Genomic DNA, 22,798 nt, shown 5'->3' with positions numbered 1-22,798 from the left:
TTTAAAGAGTGCATACTTTCTGTGATAAATATCTAATAAATGTTTATTGCTTGGGTTTATCAGCTCAGTTCTTCCTTGTTCCATATTATTTTCTGCCTGAGGCTGTATTTAGGCAGAACCGGACTGTTTCCAACCCAGCCACTTAAGTATGAGCCACTTAAGTATGCCCCTGCTGGCCAGAGCCTTCCTAGATCCTCTGGAATCCTGCCCGTGGATCTGAGGATTTCCACCCAGGAGAAATTCTGGGTTGAGAGGTTGGAGCGGAGGGCACAGCCCATGGGTGAGAAGGGGTGTGCAGGAGGTGGATGCTAGCTGTCAGTTCAGTGGTGTCCATTAAGCGGGAAGCTTGCTCTATCTCCTGCTCCAAGTATTGGCCAGGACATTTCTCATGATTCCAGATAGGAGTAGAGACTCCCAGAACCCCTAGCAGTGCTGCTCACCACTCCCTGTTCCTTCCCCAACTCCTTTCCAAAGTCCAATCGTGCTGCCATCTGTCAGGCTACAGGTTAAATGCCTGGCTTTCTTCTGAGATTTATTTCCTTCTACCAAGAGGCCAGATTCACCACGGGTTCCCAGCGTCAGAAGTTCCCCAGTCAGCTTCTAGATCCCATCTGTAGGCTTAGTTTACATTGGGAAACTGAGGTAGTGGTTAAAGAGACAGCCCCCAACTCCTGTTTCCATGGTGAATGGTCCTGGCCATGGTCTCTGTCTAACCTTAGGACTCATAACAAAGACAGTTCTAGACCCTGTAACAAACCTGAAACTCATTAAAGGCAGAATCATGTCTCTATCCCCAGCACCTACCACAGGCACTCAAGAAACATGTAGAACGAATCCTGAATTATTTAGCCTCCACTCACCTGGGAAGGGGAAATCTGAAGACTCATCAGGGCCCCATATGGTAAATTCTTATAACTTCTGGGCCATTTGGTCACTGGGAGACTGAGTTAATAATTTCAGAGAGCTCTAGAGAAGAAGGCTAGAGTTCTGGGCTTGGGAGCCCTCCACCAGCCCTGTCCTTTGTGTGTGGGGGGACAGAGAGATGTGGGTTTGAATCCCAGTTCTTGCTTGTATGAACCCTGTAACTTTGGGCAATTCTCTAGCTTCTCTGAGCCCTAGTTCCCTCATTTGTGGAATGGGAAGTGCCTAGCCAAGATGCTCCATGAGGCAGTTATTAACAATCATCTGTTATACCAGGTAGGGAGATCATTTTCCCATGTTCTGAGATCCCCAGAGAAGAGATTCTGGAATCTTCCAGTGTCCCCAAACCTTTATTGAGTACCTGCTATGTGTGAGGTGATGTGCTAAGTGCTGGAAAGGCAAAAAGATATATGATCTTTCCTGTTTTCGTAAGTGGTTCACGATCTGTTTGAGGAGGCAAAACATAGGCACTGAGAAAGCAAAATCCCCACCCAACCCAACCCAACTGCCAAGAGACATCGTAGATTGTGCAAGAATGGCTGGGCGCAGTGGTTGACGCCTGTAATCCTAGCACTCTGGGAGGCTGAGGAGGGAGGATAGCTTGAGGTCAGGAGTTTGAGACCAGCCTCAGCAAGAGCGAGACCCCATCTAAAACTAGTGGAGCCAGTAATCCCAGCTACTCAGGAGGCTGAGGCAGGAGGATCGCTTGAGCCCAGGAGTTTGAGGTTGCTGTGAGCTAGGCTGACGCCACGGCACTCTAGCCAGGGCAACAGAGTGAGACTCTGTCTCAAAAAAAAAAAAAGAAAAGAAAAAGGTCACTCTGAGTTTGCCAGAAGGCTGGAATGGATACAGGAAGTGGATGGGTTAGGGGGACAGCTAAAGTATCTCAGGTGAGGGGTGATTTGGCTTAGAAACGGAGGTGGGGATGGAGATGGATAGGAATGGATAGATTAATGAGATACTTTGTAGGAAGAATTTTTATCATTTATTACAGAAAATTTATATATTTTTATTTTCTCTGATTAGTAAGTAATATATAATTGTTGCAAAATTTCAGATATATAGAAAAGGCAAGAAAGTAAAGACATTTTGGTATATATTCTTCTAGGCTTTTTAACATACTTGTGTACTCAGATATATGAATCTAGTTTGTTGTTATGTACAATAATGGAACAATTCAGTAACACTTGTTTGATTCTTGATTTTTGAGAATACAATGTATCATGGGCACCTTTTCAGGTCAGTATAGACCTTCACAATTTTTCATGTCTGAATGGTGTTCCACTGAATGGATGTCCCCTAGTTTATTTGCCAATCCCTTACTGATGGATATTTAAGTTGTTTCCAGCTTTTCACATCATTATAAACAATCTCTTTCCTTCTATGCTCATTTTTGAACATACTAATGTTTATTTCCTTAGAATATATTTTTGTTAGTGGAATTGCTGGGTCATTGACAAACTATGTTTAATCACACATGCTCATATCGTGTCCCAAAGGTAGTCGTACATAGGATGGCACCAAAGTCAGGGGCCAGAAGTCTTTCTGGCTCCTGGTCTGTCCTTTTGAAGGCCTCAGACTGTTACAATCGTAACTCGGCCTTACCCAGGCTTTTCTTTCCCTGGCACGGATGCAGTGCGTGCAGTCAGGGCTGGTGCGTTTGAGATCTGTGCGAGCCATCCACCCCGGCCTGGTCCCACAGCAGGGGCTTCGGTGGCCCTCTCAGCCCCTGGGAATCTGTCTGTCCCCAGTTCCCCTCTCCCACCGCGCGAAGGCGTGTTAGGGAGTTGCTTAGGCAAGCAACGATTGCACCATCCACAGTTTGAAAAGGAAGTCCAGGAAGCGCGGGGAGGGAAGTCGTATATCCCAAAGGCCGAGCCCCAGCAAACAGACCCGGCCCCTACAGCGCTCCTGCCACTACTACTCGTGGGCTCCGATCCCTTCCCTTCCACCCCCTCCCCAGCCCAACCCTTTGCTGGGTACCGGCCCTTTAAGAAGCTGTCACGGTGGCGCCGCTGGCCCCGCCCGGCGGGGAGGGCCGAAAGGAGGGGAGGGGTTGGTGATGGCTGGTGGCGGGGGGGTCTGGGTCTATTTTTAGCTCCGGGCTGGGTCACGTGACGGGAGTGACGTCTCCGAATGTTGTTGTTGGTGGCGGCGGCGAGCGGAGCCGGAGGAGCCGCCGCAAAGATGGAGGAGCCGTCGAGGAGGCGCTGCCGCTGCTGCCGCCGCCGCTGCTGCCGCCGCCGCCCGCGAAGCCGGAGCTCGAGCCGCAGGGGGTGAGCGCGCCGCACCAGCCCAGATCCCATCTACCCCGGCCCCCGGGACCCAAGGTGGCGCCCCTTCTCCTGCCGTCCTGCCCCCGGACTCCCCGCGAGCTCGCCGCGCTCCGCACCCCTTTCCTTCCTCTCGGCGCCTGGGTGCCAGGCGGCACCCCCCGGGACCATCGCCAGCCCGGGAGTCGGGCCTTGGGGTTACTGCACACGCCCCTCCCCGCCCCTCCCATGCAGGGGCGCCTTCCCTGCAGGTAAGGGAGGGGCCCGCCTTCCGGCTCCCCGCGCCCCCAAATAGCCTGGAGACCGACCCGGGCTGTCTGATTTGACCCCTCCACGGCGGCGCATGTTGCGTTGCAGAGCGATTTGAGCCCTGCACCCGAATTCCTTGCAGACCCCTCTTAGCTGGACACCCTTTCTTGGTACTCTGAGGTGAGGGGCGCTGCCCACCCACAGCGCTTCTCCCTATAGCTAAGAACGCATCCTTGATTTTGTGTCCTTGACTTCTGTGCATGAGGAGGGGGACTGCGGAGCCCACCTTACTTCTCTCTCCCATTATTCTGACTCCCTCCTCCGTGAGGCGTTGCTGCGTTTGTTTCCACCTTCTCCTGTCTGACACCCTAGAGCCAGGGAGAGAGAGCTAGGAGATGAAATGGAACTTATCCCCCACCCCCTTCTTTTCTGGGGTGGATGCCCCCCATTTTTCATTCTGGATCTGTATCTCAGAGGTGGGGGCACTGCCAGTGGCTTGCTAACTTGGGGGAGTAGGCTTCTCCACCCCACCCTTCTCTGGGGCCCTGGGGAAGATGAGAACTGGCTGGGTGATTAGTAATTAATCTGAGAGCCTGGGGCGGGGGGAGGCAGAGTGGGGAGGTGGAGTACTTCATTTGGGGGAAGAGGTGACCACCTGATACCCCTGCCTTTGGCCTTCGGAGATGAGGTGTGTCCCTAAAGAGGAAGGGTAGCAGCTGCAGTTGCTTTTGGGGGGTGCAAAAGGGACCCACCACTCTGTCAGTGATCATCATGCTTCTGGGACCCAGAATTAGCTTTGGAGCTTGAGGGGGTTGTTATTGGTGGTGATTTGGTCCAGGGTCTAACTGGGAGGGGAAGATGGAGCCAGATCATAGGAACAAAAGGAAGCAGGGGATGGGAGATCCAGGAGTCTTAGCCAGAGGGCCCCCTGGCCAGGTTGCCTTGCAGGATTGGAGCCCGGGTCTTGGGTCCTGTCCCGGGTCTCCTCTTAGGTTCAGAGGATGTAGGCAGGGAGTGTCTTCAGTCTCCCAAGTCCCAGGCACCAGGGCCCCTGCACCGATGCTGGCTATTGAGCTGCTGGGCAGGACTGGGGATGGTGAGCCATGTTGGGGGCTACTGCTTCTTCGTTCCAGTCTTCCCTCCTGCCTCTCCCTCCCTCAACACAGAGCTTGGGGAGATCTTGGTTTACCTCCTTCTCCTTTTCTTGAATCCTCTGTTTGCTCTCTCTTCATTTGAACTTGGATCTGGCTGTCTTGATAAGGCAGGTAGGGTCTCTCTGAGTTAGAAGAGTGGGCCCCCAGCCCTCTCCACTCTGTCCTGAGAATGTATGCACACCAGGGGCCAGAGGGACAGATCCCAGGTACAGGTTACTTGGGGGCAAGGATGGAGGAAATGTGAGCTCTGTGCCAGCTTCCCCTTCTTCCCCAGTATATCCTCCTACTTTGGCTGGATCATGTAATTTGGAGTGGGGGGAGCAGTATCACACGCCCCACCCACCCCAGTAGCTGCAGAGACAAAGGTTTGCTTTCCCTTCCCAAGGGGTGGCATCTTAGCTGTGTGTTTAGAAATGGGGCCTGGGAGTGGGGAGGGTCGTATGTGTTTCTGCATAGCGGGGGAGGGGAGATCAGCTATAGGAGCTGGGGGTAGCGCAGTCAGTGCTGAAGTACCAGCTGCTCTTTAATAATTAATTCTTCCTACTCACATCCCTTTGAGGAGGGATGTCTGGAACACGGCATCAGGCTCAGCCAGCCTGCTAGAGGACGCACTCCTGTTGGTGGGGGGGCTGAGGGAGAGACAGCGAGGGGGGGCGGTTCTTGGCATTTTTGGAGCACTGTAGCTTGCTCATGAATGAAAACCTGATGCAGCCCGTGAGGGGGCCTATTGTAGCCAACTTTGGCTAATTAAACTTTCTCTGCCTTTCTTCTCCCCCACCCCACCTCACCCCAGCCCCAACCCCAGCCCTTTCTTGAATGGGGACCCTGTCTTGTAGTGCTGGGGAGGGGGTATCATTCTGCTTGAGGTTTTAGGGCAAACAGACCCCGTCTTTTGCCCTCTGCCTCCGCCTCCTCCCTTCCTCCCCTCTCACCCCCCCTTCCTTTTTTTTTTTTTTTTCTAGAAATAGCAGCCTCCTCCATCTGGCTTGTGCAGATGCCTGGAGCTGCGTCTGAGCAGACAAACAGAAATGGGCCGATTGCAAAAATGAATTTGTCAGCCTGGTGCCTTTTTTCCTCCCCTGTTACCCTCCCCCTTTCCCTGATTTGGGGCTTGGACACCCAAGTCAGCCAACCTGCATGGCTCTGATCCTTCTGGGCTTCTATTGGCCCAGCCTGGGGGAGGCACTAGGTGATAGAAGCTCTCGGAGGCTGGGGAATTGTGGCCATGGTGGGGAAGGGTCAAGATCACGGTGCCTTTAGTCCTCAGTGCCTTTAGATGGGATGTCTGGGCTTGTAGCTTTTTGGTGAAGTTGCTGGGGGAGAGTGAAGCAGTCTCAGACTCACGACTTGGTTCAGACTGCTCAACCCTGCCACCTGTGACCTGGGAGGCAGGCCCCTGGCCTGGGTACTCAGGACTTGGGCCTGCCTCTAGCAGGGTCAGAGCAGGTGTGTTCGGAAGGGGTTGCATGGTGGTACTGGAGTCCAGGTTCTCCAAGGCACACCTGACTCCTGGAGTTCAGAGGGAGTTGTTTGAGGGACTGGATCCCTGAGGGCAACGTTGTGATCTTGTGGCCTTTGGGGTATACATTACACCAGGTCTCCCTCGCTTAGCTGCCTCCTCCTCCCACCCTCTGCTAGAGATTTTATTGCTTACCAGTGAGGTGGGGTGTCTCCCTAGGGTTCTGCCCTACCTCCTCTAGCTTAGCCGTGGGCTTGGAGGGTGAGATGCAGCCAGCTTCCCTCATTCTTCTTGCCCTGCTGTCCTGGCTGGAGGTGGGAGGTGGGTTTGGATCCTGGAGTCGGGTAGAGGTCTGTCTGGAAGAAAGAGTTATCATGGGGTGGGGGGCAGGGCCCTGGGGGGCTGCCTACGTATGATGTCACGGAGGCTGGGCTGCTCAGTGGTTTGGCATCCACGTGTCATCCACGAGCCACAGAGCTCCTGGTCCCTGAGTGCCCACGGAGACCCCATATAACAGTAGTCAGTGCGTTTTTCTGGCAGAGTGGGAGCAAACAGCTCAGGTTTTAAACATCAGGCTGCCCTTTTCCCCCTTTATGCCCCACCCCAGACAAGAATCTGTGCCTGTCCTGATCAGGCTGTGAACGCTGCTTTGTTTCTCAGGGAGGCCCCGGCTGGTGGCTTTTGTTCACTTGGGAGCCTTGACAGGGGGTGTTGGCAGACACTCTGTACGGGTGGATGGGGGCCCAGGGCTCCTGCGGAATCCTATTGGGCGGGGAGAAGTAAAGCATGACTGAGCCCTGAGCCCACTGTGAGTTCAAGGAGCTGCTCTCCGCTTCTCCCCGGTAGGTGAGGATCGGCACCTTTAAGACCCATAGAGTGGGTAGGTGAGGATAATGGGGGCTGGGGGCCGAGCTTAACCCAGTTTTTGTGCCACTGAGGCTCTGCCCCTTCCGAGCACACTGCTGCGGAGGTGCCTCTCGCTACGGAGATGGGCTAGGCTGCTGGGAATCGTGGGAATTTCTGAACCTGTGTTCCCCAGCCCACGGCAAAGGGTGTGAGCAGGACTGGGCGCCAGCCCTGGTGTGGGCACGGGCTGAGTTGCCTGCCCACGCAGGCCCTGCCAGGACACCGTCAGCCCCACCTGCTGCATTCCTGAGCTTGGCCCCAGCCCTGTGCAGCCTTACCCCACACCTGTGCCTGTTGGGAGCAATTCCGCCCCTTCAACTCTGCCCTCCCCAATCTGAGTTCATCTTTCTCCAGCCATAGAGTGCAAGCCCTGTGGGAGAGAGTGGGGGCAGCAAGCCTAGGACCTGAAGGTCTCCTGTGTGTGTGTGTGTGTGTGTGTGTGTGTGTGTGTGTGTGTGTGTTCTTGCCACAGCTGGCTTCTGGGCTCCAAATGGACCCCACCCCTGGGAATCGTTGATGAGAATACAAAGCTTACTGAGAATTAATCCTGCCAGGAAGGTGGGGCTGTCCAGGAGGCAGAGCTGATTGCCTATTCAAGGCTTGGGAAGCAGAGTTAGAGCTTAAACATCCAGCAGCTCTCAGCCGCCTCCGATTGCTTCCAGCTACCTCGCTTCCATTGGGCATTGGAGGGCCTGCCTTCATTTGGAAGCAAACGAATGAGATCATGTCTGGGGTGGATCATGGGCTGTTTAGGGATAGGCCCAGGTGGGTGCGTGCATAGCGTCTGAGGCTTGAGGACTAATTGTGGGGCTGGGGTGGGGAGGGCAGGAGGAGCGGACACAGGTTGACAAACCCGTGGTCCTGTGATATAATATATCCTCCGTTACTGTATTGGCCTCAGGAGGGATGCTGCTGGGCCTTTTGGTGCCTTTGTACAAACTGGAAAAAGGTGTCTCTTGTTCTGGGTGGGCTCAGCATGTGTCAGGCCATGGCTTGGTAGGCAGAGCACGGGCTCTCTTCATACCTCCCTGGGCCAGACCTCCTTGCACAGAGCACAGCCTGTACAACACACATAGCATCCTGGGCTTGAGCCCTGCACCTCCAGGCCAGAGGTGCTGAATCAGGGATGAGGTCTGTGACTGTCTCAATTCCTGGAAACATAAGCTCTTGCTCTGAGTGTTGTTGAATGGCGGAGACCACGACAGAAGCACGTCCATACTTCCAGAGTCATGTGGTACAAGGGTCAGAAAGTGGGGAGAAGATGACTTTAGGCTGCTGCCAGGGACTCTAGATCAGTCCTACACCTCCCCACTGCCATGGATAGAGGTCAGAAGCTTTCCTGCACTTTCTCCTTTGGTGCACACCTAGCCCTATGCCAGGCACCTTTGAGAGTCTCTGCGGTCTCCACACCTGACAGTGGACCCTTGTCTGAAAAGGAGTCTCTGGGTGTGGCCACCATAGCCGTTTCCTATCCCTTGGGCACTAGAAGTCTCATCAGTTAGAAAGAGAAGAAACCAGGGTCTGATCCAGATTTGCTGATTTTCTCTGTGCCCCTGGCCAGGCGTCCCTCCCTGTCTTCTCCAGGTATAAACTGACAAGCTCCAAGGTCTCCGTAAACTCTCAGATTCCTGAGTTAGGGGCCTCTAACCCTGCTCCGTCTCTCCCCAGGGAAGCCGTTCTGAGTGCCTGACTGCCTCGCCCCGAAGGATGGCCTCGGATGGGCATTAGAGGCACGGCGGCCCCGGGCACCCGTCCCGTCCGTCTGTCTGTTATCGTCTGTCTCTCTTGACATCACCGCAGCTCCACCCCCTCCCGTCCCAGCCCCCAACGCCAGCTTCCTGCGGGCCCAGAGCCGGCATGAACTCTCCTAACGAGTCGGGTAAGAGCTGGGAGGTTGGAGAAGAGCACCCTGGGGTAGCTTTGGATGCAATGGGCCATGCGGGTTTGCAGTCCAGGCCAGCTGACCTTCAGTTTCTGAGCTGCAGGGGAACAGGGGTCAGGAGTGGAGAAGTGTTGCAAGAAAAGGACAGGCAAACCCTGAGGCAGACCTGGGAACTGATGGTCCAGCCTGGCCCTGGGAGGGCATGGGTCCAACTCTGTCCCCACACTTGTCCTCTCAACTTGGGGGCCTTGGGCCCTTCCCTGCCCTGTTAACCAAGACAGGCAGGCCTGAGGGGGGAATGTGTGTCCCTGAACCTTTCTGGGTAGTCTGGGATAATGTTGGAAACATTTCCTTACCGTAGCTGAATGCCCAGCTTCCTTTTTGTGGTGGTGACTTCTTTTGTTGGTGGAATGTTTCTCTGTCTTCCATACTTTTTTCTTCGTGGAGGTTTGCAGAGCCCTGAGACTTAGCCTCTGTGTTTGGGTGTGTGGCATTGGGTGGGAGTGGGGTGACATGTTTGTAGAGGAGTCTTGGCTCTCTTTGGAGTCCAGGTAGACTTACCCCTCTTCCTTTTGGGCCCTAGACATGGTAGATCCCTAATTTGGGGTCTTTTTCTCTGAGATTTTCTATTTCCCTCTGCCCGTAGGACCCTGCCCAGTGCTGTCAGAAATAGTCTATGGGTGGGACTCCAGGCAGCTTCATGTATGGGCGGATCTGGACGTGTGCCCATGAGGATATGTCCAAGTGGCCTGAGCTGGACCCTCAGGAGTTTCCCAGGAGGGTCCTGGGGCACTGTGGTCGGAGTCATGACTGCCTCTCTCCTTGGCTGTCTCCTTCTGCACAGTCTTAAAGGTTCACAGTCCATCTTGCTCAACTGTAACCCTCTGTGCCCCATCATGTCCCCCACATCCTTAGGGGCAGATGGACATTTCTCCTTGTTTTAGAGATAGGGAAACTAGGGCCTAGGGTGAAAACCCATTTGCAGGATGGTACAGAAGCAGCATCGGGGGAGTCCAGCCACCCCCCTCCCACCCCTAATTCCGTTCTGCATCGTCCCTCCTGTGGGGTTGTGGTTCCCCTCAGATCCTCCTGCCCCTGCCCCTGTCTTCATTTAGCCTGTAGGGGCTGGGCCAGGTGGGCCGTCCAGCTCTGTCTTCCTGATTTCTCCTCTGAGGCTGGGTTGGCAAAGGGAGGGAGAGGCTTGATGGGTGTTCACCCATCCCTTGTGCATCTCAGCCGGGCACTGCCCCAGCGTGCTCGGTTGTGCCTGGCAGGCGTGCCAGCTGCGCTTTTCCTCTGAGCCACAGCACTGACCTGTCTCAGAGCCATCTCCAGCCGTGGGGCTGGGGTCTAACTCTTGGCCAAGGGAATAGAAGCTGCCCAGAGACATCTGTTGGTGGCTTGGGAAGGACATTTCCTAGCTTTGAGATTCTTTCCCTTGCAGTGAAAGGTTATAATAATCAACCCAGGCTAAATGAAGTTACCGGGTTGCCTTTCCAGACACTGTTGGTCAGCGTTCTGCGTGCAGCTACTTCTGCTGGAGCTGGCAGGAGCGTGGCGGGAGCTGGAGGTGCCCAGCGGCACAGGCCGCAGGCAGCTTGGGAGTAGCTGCTGAGCCCTGGCAGGGATGGGCCTCCTGAGTGGGCCTGTGGCATCGGCCATGCCTCCTGGCTGGTTTTCCAGCTCCCCCCAGCAGGGGGAGGTGCTGTCTTCCGTGTGTTGGGGAGAGGGGGAATGAAGAAGGGGACCAGGGATTGGGAACCTCATTTTAGGACGGTTGAGAGGCTTTAGAGCTGGAGTCACTGCTTGGGGGCATCCCTCTGAGGCCCTTCCCACAGAGTGTTCCTGGGGTTCTGGGCCTGGCTCTTCCAGATGTGGGGTTCCAGCTGCCCTGAGCCAGGGAGACAGCCAGCCGCCACCTAGCTCTTCCTCTTTGAGGCACCCAGCATCTGCTATTCCCAGAGCTCAGGCCGGCATCTGGGCTGGGGTTGCGGGTGCCCAGCACCTGGCAGAAGCCTGGAAACCATGTGCCCTGGGACTCCGCGGAAGTAAAACGAAACCACGCATTGTAGCCAGAGCACGTGGGCATCCACTTCCCTGTGGATACTCCGCAGAGAGCCCCAAGAAAGAAAGGTGTGGGGCCACGGCAGGGGACAGAGCTGGGAATGAAGGGAATGGTTAGTCCCCGGGGCCTGCCCCAGCCCCTGAGCACCTCCAGCCTTCTCCCTGCTTCCCCGAACACTTGCTCCCCTGTCCCTAGGTGCAAAACAGCAGGGCTAGGTAAGGGACGGAGAGTTTTCTGCCGTTCCCTCTAGTTCCTCTCACTTTCTCTCAGCAGAGGAACTTTTCTGTTTGGCAAGTCCTTGCTGAGTGTCACCAACAAGCTCAGCCTGTGGGGGAACAGAAGAAAATATGAGATGGTCCATCCCTGCCCTCACAGTGAACAAGTTAGTAAGAGAGAGTATTTCTGGTGAGGGGCAACAGATGGAGACTTTGAGCAGTTTCCTTCTGGGGCCCACCACCGCGGAAGCGGGAGCCCATCCACTCACCTCTGGGTCGGGCTGAACGCCAGCATTTGACCTTACTGACGTCTTTTGCAGTTCTGGAAGTATGGCAGAGGCCACCGATGGGGCTGCCTGCTTCCCTGAGGGGGCCATTTGCTGGTCTCTGCCTTCTCTTTAGGCAAGAGGGGGCTCGGGGATGGAGGCTTGCTTTCTTTTTCTGGAACTGATTGTTTCTGCATGTTCTCTTCAGTGAGGTTGAAGGACAGAATCTGCCCCAGCCTAGGCTTGGCCCTACCGGATTGGAGGAGCTGCCCTGGGACCTGGGACCCGGGACCCAGGCCTACTGTGGTCATACCCTATCCTCTGTGCCCTTGCCCAGAGAAGAGGGCAAGAGTGAGGCCCGCCCTGCAAGCCAGTCTGGGTGGCGGCGGGGCCCTGGAGGAGGCGGCCAGCTTTCTTATCCCCAGCGTGGGAGGGAGACAAGCCTCATGACAACACCTGCCTGCCCAGTACCTCCCAGAACCCTCTGCACTTTCTCTCCTTCCCTTTCCCAGGAGGGAGGGCAGCTGCCCCCTCCTTTCTGGGTGACCAGAGAAACTGGGGCATGGGCCTGGGGTGGAGCTTGGAACCTGGGTGTCCTGCCTCCCAGCTCTGCCTCTAACCCCCCACCCCCCCGGGAAGGTAGGCATCGAGAAAGTGGGTGAGTGCTGGCCGGGGGCTGAGAAGTGGCCTCCTGGTGTCCCTTCACTAGATGCCCCCGCACACCTGTGTGCTTACTGCAGATGGGCGTCTGCTCCCCTCCTCATCCCTGCTCCATCATTCCACGCTGGTTGGAGGCTTAGACTGGGACAGCGCAGGAGGCAGGGTCAACCCTGAGGGGAAGTGGAAGATGCCAAAGTAGGTGTTCACCTTTTTCCTGGATTTGGTTTCAAATGAGAGGGTTCAGCCAGCACCTGGCCTGGGACCTGGCACATGGTAGCTCCCGGGCCATGCCGACGGGCTCCAGCACGACTGGGCTTAAAGGGCAGGAAAGGACTGGAGGGCAGGCAGGCCTGATGTCTGGCATCTCACACTCCATCCGGGGTACTTCTGGGTCAGCCTTGGCTTCTTACTGTGCACAAGCGGACCTTGCCTTCTTCCTTTCAGTTAGGGCCCCATCTCAGCCTTTTGGGCCCAGGAAATAGGAGCCTGGAAGAGCTCAAGGAGCCAGCATGGGGCTCCCCGCTCCTCCAGATTCAGACTGCAGCCTCTGAGGGAGGGGACAGAGTCACTGTGGTCTGGTGAGGACAGTGTTGGCTCTGGATGGGGCTCGTGCACCTCATACTTAGGGGCTGCTCTGTAGGGTTTGCGGGATAATGCATGAGAGCGCTAGGTGAGAGGGGATGAAGAGAAATGAACTGCAAGGAGAGGGGCTACAGCAGGAAGGACTGAGGTTAGATGTTAGGAAGACTTTGTTACATCATCGGAATCTCAGAAAAAAAAAGACATTTGTCCGCACCCCAGGCCCGTCTTATGCCTTTGGAGGGTTCTGGGAGTGGCATTGAGGATTGTCTGGCTGTGTCTGATGCTTCGCTCTGCACTTGGCTGTAATGGCCCTAAGTCCCTGCTCTGGCCTCCTCTGGGTGCCCGTCTCCTTGGGTGCGCCGATCTTCCCTAAGCAGGGAGGCTCTTTCCGTAGGCATCTGGCTGCTCCAGGTTCTGGGGACCCTGCTTTCGAGTCAAAGTCGTGGTAACTGATGACTTCCTCTTCTCCTGCCACGCTCACCTGTGCCTGGGGCAGACAGAGAGCCAGGACAGGGCCAGCCAGCCCTTCAGGTTGCTCCCAGCGTGGGTGGGCGGAGTCCTGGCTGGGAGGGGCTGCTGCTCCCAGCGTCTGGGCTCCCTTGAGTGTGCTGCCCATCACCCCACTGATGGGCCCTTGCCTCGCCTTCCTCCTGAGAGGGGCAGGCTGGCCAGGATGAGGTTGGGGCAAAGGCCGGTGAATGAGGTCCCCAGACCTACCCTTAGTTGTCCACTAGCACCAGGCCCCTGGGAGAGCACTGCTCCATTGCCTTTTTTCTAGAGTGTGCCCTGACTGAGAAGCTGTGGCCCCAGACCCCCGTTTTGTTCCTGGCCCACCACTGGGCATCTCCTGGCAACGTATACATCTTGCCAGTCTAGGGCCCAGGAAAGCCCGTCTCTGCCACCTCCCCTATAGGTGTGCTCCCGCCACTCCCCACCTGAGGGCAGGAGACCCCTTTGCCATCCCTGGCTGGCAGAAGCTGGCTGGGAAATTGGGCTCCACGAGCTGCAGCCACCATGTCCTTGGTTGGCCAGTTCCTCCTGGGCACCCGACAGGAGGGTGAGGTCATCCAGTCCAGAGAGAGGACAGGTGTCCCTGGCTCCATGCCTGGAGTAGGGGGCAAGGAGGGGCCAGGAGGGGCCTCCAAAATAGCAACTGTGACATCAGGAAGGGGAAGGGGGAGGGGGATACAGACCCAGGAATAACCAAGCTATTAAAAGGCTCCAGTGAGGTCAAGGGGCCAAGCAGGATCTCTGTGGCAGTGGGAGGCACAGCTTGAGAAGCAGGGGTAGACCTGCAGTGGGCAGGGCAGGTGAGTGGCACCAGCCCTCATGGTGCACTAGCCCTAGGGCCCAGGGAGCAGGGGCTGCTCTGCCAGGCCTGAGGCCAGCCAGGAAGGGCTGGATGCTGGTAGACTCTACGCTTCTTGGAGGGAGTGCAACCTCCAGTCTGATCCTACTTGGGCACTGGGGGTTATTGCACCTGCTAATGGAAACCCTGGGGCAGCTTCATGTATTCCCTTGCATGGAAGGCAGTGGAATGAGGTGGCTGGAGCTCAAACTTGAGCCTCACATGTCCCAGTGCTACCATGTAAGCAGCTATACTTAGGGCAAGTGACTTCATCTCTGTGCCTCAGTTTCCCCATCTGTACCCATCTCTCGAGGTCATCATGCAGAATAAATGAGGTGATATATGTGCTGCTCTTAATATTGCACTTGGCACATTGCCAGGAAAGAGCTACCTGTGCTGTGAGAATGGACAGGTGCTGTCTGGTCTCCTTCCCAGGACTGGGGCCAGGCCTGCACAAAAAGTCTCCCTGCCCCCTGGAAAGAAGCTGAGCAGCCTCTGGAGGCAACACCCCGGAGTGGGCGGGAGCGAGCTGCCATGTAGCTGCTGTTTAGGGGTCTCCCCGCTGGGTGAGGGCGTGGGGAGACACCACCCAAGCCCAACTCTGTGGGAGGGCAGAAGTTAAGCAAACCCCAAGGGGCTGTTAGAAGGACTCCAGGAAAGGTGCAAGGTTAGGCCAGGTGGCCATGTCTGCCACCCTCTCCCGGACCCTTCCGAGTCCTTTACCTGCTCTGGATGGCAAGAGGGACGACAGAGGATCCGTCTGGCTTCTTAGTTTCCAGTCCCTTGCTTGCTCGCTAAGAGTAGCAGCCGGAGCTGCTCCCAGATGCATTGGTACCCTGGCCTGTGCTTTTCCCCAGCCCAGCCTCTGGCCACCCAGCTCTGTGGCCTTGGCCCTGAGTGCAGGCCCTCCCCTTTCCCATCCCCCTCGCCTGGCGCTTCCTCCTGGGGTAGAACGCGCCTCCCCCCCATGGGGCCTCCTGGCAGCCGCCCGCGGCTCCCTGAGCATGCTCCACCTATTTATAGACAGGGCCCTCCCCCAACTGCTATTTCTGTCTCCTGCCAGCTGCCGGCGGCTCATTCGGGAAGGAGGAGCAGGGAGCGGGGCCCAGAGCTGTCACCCGGGGCTGGGAGGGAACGCAGAGAGCCCGCCTGCCCGCTGAGCTCCTCTTCCTGTCCCGAGTGCTTAGCCATACCCCAGCTCCCGGGAACCAAGGACAGGCGGGCAGCCGGACGCGCCTCTGGAGGAGAGCTAGGCCTGCAGCTCCAGCGCCTCCTGCCTCTCCTGCCGCCAGGAGCGCCCAGCCCAGCTGGATGAGGCGCCTCCCCACAGTGCGGGTCCCAGCGGCAGTGGCCTGAGGGAGCCCCTGAGCAGTGCGGGCTCCACCGACCACCTTACCTTTGGTCGGCGCCCCGCCTCGGGCGGCCCCTCCCTGGCATGCTGCTGGTGCCCAAGGCTCAGGGGCTCGTGGAGATGCTGCAGACCATCTATGAGACAGAATCCTGTTTCTCAGCAGATGGGATGTCAGGCCGGGAACCATCCTTGGAAATCCTGCCGCGGACTCCTCTGCACAGCATCCCTGTGGCAGGTAAGTGCCTCCGTGTCCCCGCCTGCCCTCTGCTGTTGGGCATCTTTGTCCCTGGGGCTGAGCATGTGGCTCCGAGCCTTGCCCAGATAGAGTCCTGCTCAGATCTTTCTTGAGAGCTCTTTTGAGAATATGCGAGGTTGGGGGAGCCCTGCTCAGAGGTGGGCTTCCCTGCTGGATGCCCCTGCCCCTCCAGCCCTGCCCCACGCCTCCCAGCTGCATTCCATCGCATCTCTTCCAGGCCCTGTGGTACCCGGCAGGGTCCGCAGTAGCTGCTGGGGGCTGGGGGTTACTAGAGGATCCTGGCCTAGTTGGCACTGTGGTCAGAGGGGAGGAAGTGGGTCAGTGACCTGCCTCCATGCTGCCTGCTCCCCCAGTTTGGGCAGGGGAAGAGGGCGTAGCTGGGTGTCTACAAGAATAGTGGTTACCCCACCTCCTCTGGCTTGGTTCTTGGGGGCAGAGGGTCGAGTGCAGTGACTTCCACAAGTTCCCAGTCAGGACTCCTGAGAATCAGACACTTGGGGAGGAGGCTCGATGCCCTTGTGGTCTAGTCAGGCCGAGGCTGGCATCCGGGATGTTGAGGGGCTTGGCTGCCTTAGCCCCTGGCCCCCCCCATCTCTCCCCTCCCCAGGCCTTGGTTCATTCCCACCCCCTAAGGATGAAGAGGTGTTACTGTGGTTCTGATGGGCTCGAGGATCCCCTAATCCTGCCACCTTCTCGGCAAGGACATTTTTGTTCCTTGCCTGGGGGTGGGGTCCCCCAGAGCTGGGCCACTCCTTCCCTTACTCCCAGGAACCTGTTGGCAGCATCAGGCTTTTCTGGCACAGCCTCCCCACCAGGCAGGCACCACAAGATGCTTCCTCCAGGGAGGGGCCTGCTGGACTCGTGCCCGCTTGGCCCCTCCTGGCAGCGGCTTGGCACTGGAGAGAGAGAGAGAGAGAGAGAGAGAGAGTGTGTGTGTGTGTGTGTGTGTGTGTGTGTGTGTGTGTGTGTGTGTATGTGGTATATGGGGAGTCCTGGCCTCTGGATACATGGGTGTGAGCCCCAAGCTTTGAATTGGAAGGTGGGGGAACTGTGTGCCTTTATAGGTACCGTGATTTGGCTCTGAGCTGTCCAGGGATAAGGCTGCAGTGGGACTTGGATGTGTCAGGGGACGAATGTTTTGGGAAGATTTGGGAAATCCTTGGAACGTGGCCTGTCATCTGCCTGGGCAGGGATGCCCGTGCAGTGTTCTAGTGTAGGGGCACAGCCTTGGAGACCAGCCCTGGAGGGTACTCATGTAGTCCCCAGAGGTGGGGACATCACCCTGGGGACCAGCCCTGCAGGTTACCTCCCAGGCCCCTGGGATGGGGTATAAACATAGAGGGTGGTCCTTGCCCTGGTCTAGTTGAGTCTGCAGCTCTAGCTAAAGACCCTGCCTGCTGGCCCCTAGCCCATAGCTTCTGGGACTCAAGGTGGTCTTTTGGGAAGCAAAGGAATGGCTTGTGGAGCATCTGCTTAGGAAGGCTCTATCTACCCTGTTTGACGTATCAGTCCCCCCATCCTGCCCTGTCCCCGCTGTCCCTTGCCTACAGCAGCAGCCAGCAGTTGGCCTGAAGTTTCCTTCTCAGCTTGTTCACTTACCTCCTTTCACATTAAACCCCAGAAACATTGCAAGCCGGGACCCCTGCTGCCCTACCCCTTCCCTAAGCCTGCCTGTACCTGCACGGACCCCAGCCCCTCTCTCCAAATCCCTGTCTCTCCACCTCTATCCTCCACCCCCTACTGCCCGGCCTTCTGAGCAGCGGCTTGGTCCATGCTGGCAGGAGGGAGGCGTGAGTCACCTCAGCGGCTCGGGGAGAGGGCTAAGAATGTTCCCCCTGCGCAGCTCTGATGCCGTGTCTGTGACGCGGCTGGGGACAGATATAGGCCTGGAGCTTGGCTGCCTTGTTTTTTTTTTTTTTTTTTGGACTCTGGAATGTAAATAGATGTTTCAAATAGAAACACTTTAACCTTTGGGTTAAAAAAAAATCCACCCCAGATAAACACGGCCATGAGGGCCCAGGCAGCCTGGTGTTTTCCTCCCCACCCCCTCTCCCCATCTCTTGATCCGTCTCCAGACAGGATATGAAAGCCTGTGGCTGAAAAAGCAGGTGTCCAGGGATGCTTTCTTGGGCAGTGTGTCTTGCAGGCCTCCCTAGCCCAAGGGGTTGGAGAAAGGGGCTTTCTAGGATGGTGCCTACCTGCCGCCTCCAGTAGCAAGTCTTTGGAACCCAGTTGTAGGGGGCAGTCTTTGCTGTCTGGGCTGTCTTGTTTGCTGTGATTGCCCAGGACCTAGCACAGTGCCTGGCACATGGATGAATGAATGTTGCATGGGGGGCTGGAGTCCAGGACTGCTGGCAGGATTCCTGGGCTCTATTCTGAGGTTTGGACCTCTGGGTAAGTAGGGACAGCTACAGTGAGTCACCCTAGTGGGTGAGCCAGAGCCTTAGCCAACTGAGCCCATGAGGGATAAAGGCACTCTCTGCTGTTCCTGCTTGAGGAAGGGGACACATCTCAGCTCCTGCTAGTGGCCATCAGAGGTCTTCCCTGATGGATGGAGTCTCCACCTGGCTGTCCTGCCACAGCCCAGCGCACAGTGGGCACCACCGTCATCCAAGCCGGGGACTTAGAGCTGTGGTGTGAGATTCCCATGGACACAGAACTGGGGAATTCACTGCCTCCCTTCTATGGGCCCTGGATCCCCTCCGCCCGGTACTGGGTAGAGCTGAAGCCTGGGCAGTGTGCAGGACTTGATGGGAAGGCACACCCTCCCTCCATTTCCCACTGAGGGAGGGTGTGAATCCTGCTTGCGCCAGGAAGGAGTGTAGTGGACGGTGGGAAGTGCCGTGGTGTTCAGGTTTGGCATTGGGGCTTTCCCTGGATATTCTTAGTCGTGCTCGTCAGACCGTTCCGAGCGTGGCTGTGTGTGTAGGTGTGTGGGTGTAGGGGTGCCAGGAAGGTAGGAAGGGCGAGATTCAGGTGTAGGAGTGGACCTAATATTATGATGTACTCAGTGACTAGGGTATCAGGTTCTTTTCTTGCCTTATTGTCTCTTAGGAAGGTATTAATAGGCATTGTTTACAGTTGAGAAGGATCAGAGAGGTTAAGGAACTTGCCCAAGGTCACAGGGTAAGTGAGAGCTGGGATTTGAACTCAGGTCTCTGTGTAGGCTCTTGCTAATCGACTTCTTTTGTGCAAAGTTTTAAAAGGTGGCCCTCCTTCTGAGTACATATATCCTCATGCCACTGTGCGTGGCTTAGTAATTGGAGGGTAGGCTAGATTTCAGCTGCGACTCTCCCCTCCAGCTGGGTGCCCACGTGCAGTGTACAACCTACACAACCTCACGTGGTGGGCCTGTCTGTATGCCTCCAAAGTTTGTGTTCTTAGAGAATAGGGACTATTCTGGCCTTGGGGAGCTCCTAGGGATTCTGAGAGGAGGCTTTGTTTTCTATAAATACTTGGGACCACTTGGTCAATGTTCTGCCTCTCTGCGAAGGATTTCAGCCCATGGGGAGAAGAGGGCTCAGGAACAAAGTTGAACACCCACCCCCCACTACGGACAACCTCTCCTGCCCCGTCCCCTCCTACCTCATCCCCTCTTCTTGCTTTTGAGACCCTCAGCTGTCCCTTCCCTGCTACACAGCTGCCAGACAGGAAATCAGATTAACTGTGTCCACACACACAGCTGTAACAGCTGTCAGGTTGGCTGCAGAAATGAGTGCAGGCAGCCCGGGGACACTGTGAGGCAGTGGTTCTCAAACTTTGAGTTGCATCAGAATTGCCAAGGGAATGATTAAAGTGCAGATTCCCAGGCCAGGCATTTTTTTTTTTTCTCCCACTTCCCCTCAAAGTTTCAGATTCTGTAGGGCAGCCCAGGCACCAGCCACTTTCACTTGTTTCTCAGGTGATTCTGATGTGAGTAGACTCAGACCATGCTTGGTGGACAGCCTAAGGGCTGTGCGGACTGGGGTCATGGGACCCAGCAGCCTGCCAGTGGATGTCATCAGCATCCCTAGAAGGCCCCAGTGGGCCTTGGGACTCCTGGGAGAAGGGCCTATGCAGAGGGAGGGAGGCTGTCGCCTCCCATAGAGGCAAATCCAACTCCCAGCAGCCTGTCAGTCTGGAGAGAGGATGTTTTGAGACACCAGGGAGCAGGTGTCAAAACCCCAGCAGGGTGGGGGATTATGGCAGATGGCCAGGTGGGCAGGGCGCCCTGATGGACACTCAGGGCTGGGTTGTGTTTGGGGAGTGGAGGCAGATCTGCCCCCGGGCCTCTGCCATTCCACCCCAGGTGTGGGGCAAACAGTCCCAGCAACAGCTGCAGACTTTGAATGGTTACTGTGCCTTTTAATTGCCTCTAGCTTTGTGCCCAAGTATTTCCTGGAAATGGCTGGGCTATAGATGTGAGTCTACTTCTCCAGAAAGCATCCAAAGATCAGCCGCTCACTCCATCTTCACCAGTGACACATGCTTTGTGCCTTCCACTAGGGCTCAGAGTCCCCTGAGGTTAAGGTCCTTCAGAGTCACAGTCTGCTTTAAGGTTTCTGGGGGTTCTTTCCACTCGGTCCCCTTCTTTCCTGCGTTCCTGGGCTCTGGTGTTCTGGGGGCCAAGCAGGTGCTCTTGTCTAGATCCCTGGGTCCTTAATACAGAGCTTGGCTCCTTGTTCTGTCTCTCTTTAAGTTTGGGACCAGCCCTCAGTGTTTCCCCTTCTGTTTATTAGTGGGGGGCAGAGAGAGAGCCAGAAGGGCCAGGATTAAGCACTGGCTCCTCCACCTCTTTTCCAGGTGACCTTGGGCAAGTCTCATTCCTCTCTGGCCTCACTTCCTCCTCTGATAGCTGGGGTAGTTGAGTTGCTAATCTCCATTCCCTTTCTTCGCTGACATTCTAAGGGTGTCTGAGATCAGTTTCACTTGCTTCTGCCTTGCAGGAAATGGGGCTTAGGGCCTCCCAAATCCTCACCCTCGGAAGGTGTGGAATCGTACTGGGGAGAGAGGTATCACCTGCAGCAGGGTATGGTGAGATTCGAGACTGGGGAAGAATTTCAGACTGTGTGGAGCTGGGGGCCCCAAGAACAGGGACCAAAACTTGTGCTCATCTGTGCTAAGTACTGTTTTTGAGGAACAGAAGGGATTCCACCACTGTGGCCTGAGCCACAGAGGACACAGTGGCCCTTCTTGGAGATAGCGTGAGACGGCCTGGAAGTGCTGGAGTCGAGAGGAGGCTTCTCCCAGAGGTTCCCCCGCCAGCACTGGCACCCAGCAGCTGGCCGTGCCGCCTGTGTGGTGTGGCCCACAGGAAGGGTTTCGTTTGTGTCAGGACCACAGTGTGACCTTCTGGAGAGTCTGAAATGAGAGCTAAGGTTTCACTGTGAGCCTGGCATCCTTAGAATCCAGGTGGTCTGTAAGTTGGCCCCACTTAAAATACTTAGTAATTCTAAGTATTTTATCTTATGCACTTTAGAAACATTCGGAGAAGTGGTCCATAGGCTTCACTAGATTGCCAGAGGAGTCCAGGACACAAAAAGCGTCAGGAGCCATTAATAACCTCCCTGACTAGCACCTCCTGACACCCTCCCAGGCCGTGAGCCAAGCTCCTCTGCGTGTGTCCTCCTGCGCCTAGCAATTCTGGGAGGTAGGTGCTCTTCTTACCCACATTTTACAGATGCCTGCACGGAGCGCAGGGAGGGACCTGGTGCCTTGCCCTCGTAAGTGGCATGCCTGCCTGGAGCCCTAGCATTCTCTTACCCCAGAGCCCTTGCTCTTAACCACTACGCGATGCGTGTTCACTTGCATTTACGTGAGGAGCTGTGAAAATTGCTAGGTGAGAGTCAGACCAGCTTGCACATGTGGAAACAGTCTGAATTGTGGTAGAACCTGTTGAGCCTAAATTGGCCTCACTAGTCACATAAGAGCACAGAAATAGATGATGGGAAACTGTCCTCGGTGGGGAGGGGCCATCCAGTCGTGGGCTGAAGAGTGTGAAGTGCTGTGCCCCGCCTCCTTCCAAACTCCCCAGGGCCAGAGACCTGGCCTTTCCCCATTCTCCAAGGGACAGAGCGAGATAATTAGACATGTAAGGAAGTTGCTGACTCCCCAGCCTGGCAGGGGAGATCCTGAGGGCCTGGGTGCTGGTGGCAGAGTCTCCCCTCTCCAGAGGGCTGGTTACCCAGAGCTGGCTTGCACGGAGCACACGGCGTGCCCACGGTGGCGGCAGGCTGCACACGTTTGTGTGCCGAGGGGAGCTGCCTGTGCTGGGAGTCAGGACATCTGGGTTTGGATCCCCATTTTTGCGCTGCTTAGGTGGTGGGATCTTCTGCACAGCAGCCTCTCGAAGAAGCTTGGTTTCCTGGCCTATGTGATGGGGGGGGGTTGGAATAGATGCTCTCAAAGGTCTCTTTCACTCTTTCCCCTCTTGGGAAGGCAGCTCCTCAGATCCAGAGAGTGTCTGCACGGGCCTCATTTCCGTCCTGTGTAGACATTCCACACGGTTTAATGCACCCCTCCTTTATACTCTATGCTCCTTGGGTCCCCTCCTTCTAGCCTTCTGGGGCTGGTGGCTCCTGGAATAGGGTCTTTTTAGAGCCAGATGCTAAGCCTCTCGAGTTTGCCAGCTGGGTCCACACACTGTGCCAGCCTCCTACCTGCCCCCCGGCCCCGGTCTTCTCCAGGGGGAACTAAAGGTCTCATTTCCTTGCCAGCCAGGGTTTGCATGTTACAGGGACTCTGACTTAGTGATACTGTCTCCAAGAGAGGGCTTGGAGCTGGGGCATGGCTTGTCGTGTGTTCAGAGCAGGAGGAAGGCTTGGCCTTGCTCTTGGGCAGCTGGATCTGTTTTTTATTGTGAACTCTTATTCCCAAAGGCAAACCTGCTCCTCATGGCCCAGAGCCCCTTGTCTGCTTGGAGACAGTGTCCGTTTGCCTGGATACCCCTTCTTTATTTTATTTTATTTTTTTGAGACAGAGTCTCACTCTGTTGCCCTGGCTAAAGTGAGTGCCGTGGCATCAGCCTAGCTCACAGCAACCTCAAACTCCTGGGCTCAAGCGATCCTACTGCCTCAGCCCCCCGAGTAGCTGGGACTACAGGCATGCGCCACCATGCTCGACTAATTTTTTCTATATATTTTTAGTTGTCCAATTAATTTCTATTTTTTTAATAGAGACGGGGTCTCACTCTTGCTCAGGCTGGTCTCGAACTCCTGAGCTCAAACAATCCG

At 56.1% G+C, this 22,798-nt stretch overlaps 1 protein-coding gene across 4 annotated transcripts in view; it reads left to right on the top strand.

Annotated features, from left to right (window-relative positions):
- The first annotated feature begins 3,035 nt into the window (after nt 1–3,035).
- HDAC5 (histone deacetylase 5) overlaps nt 3,036–22,798 on the top strand; it is a 34,288-nt gene continuing 14,525 nt past the window's right edge. For 2 of the 4 annotated variants that reach the window (XM_012659078.1, XM_012659077.1), the window contains exon 1: nt 15,085–15,566. In XM_012659078.1, the coding sequence (XP_012514532.1) occupies nt 15,416–15,566 (151 nt within the window). In that variant the 5' untranslated portion in view covers nt 15,085–15,415. Of the gene's footprint in view, nt 3,198–8,630; nt 8,842–15,084; nt 15,567–21,167; nt 21,217–22,798 lie in introns of those variants that run through there. The other 2 variants (XM_012659079.1, XM_012659080.1) reach the window with 2 other exon arrangements.

Source organism: Propithecus coquereli, unplaced genomic scaffold, assembly GCF_000956105.1.
Source record: "Propithecus coquereli isolate 6110/MARCELLA unplaced genomic scaffold, Pcoq_1.0 Scaffold598, whole genome shotgun sequence".
NCBI classification, from domain to species: Eukaryota; Metazoa; Chordata; class Mammalia; order Primates; family Indriidae; genus Propithecus; species Propithecus coquereli.
This window is presented reverse-complemented; position numbering and strand designations above follow the sequence as displayed.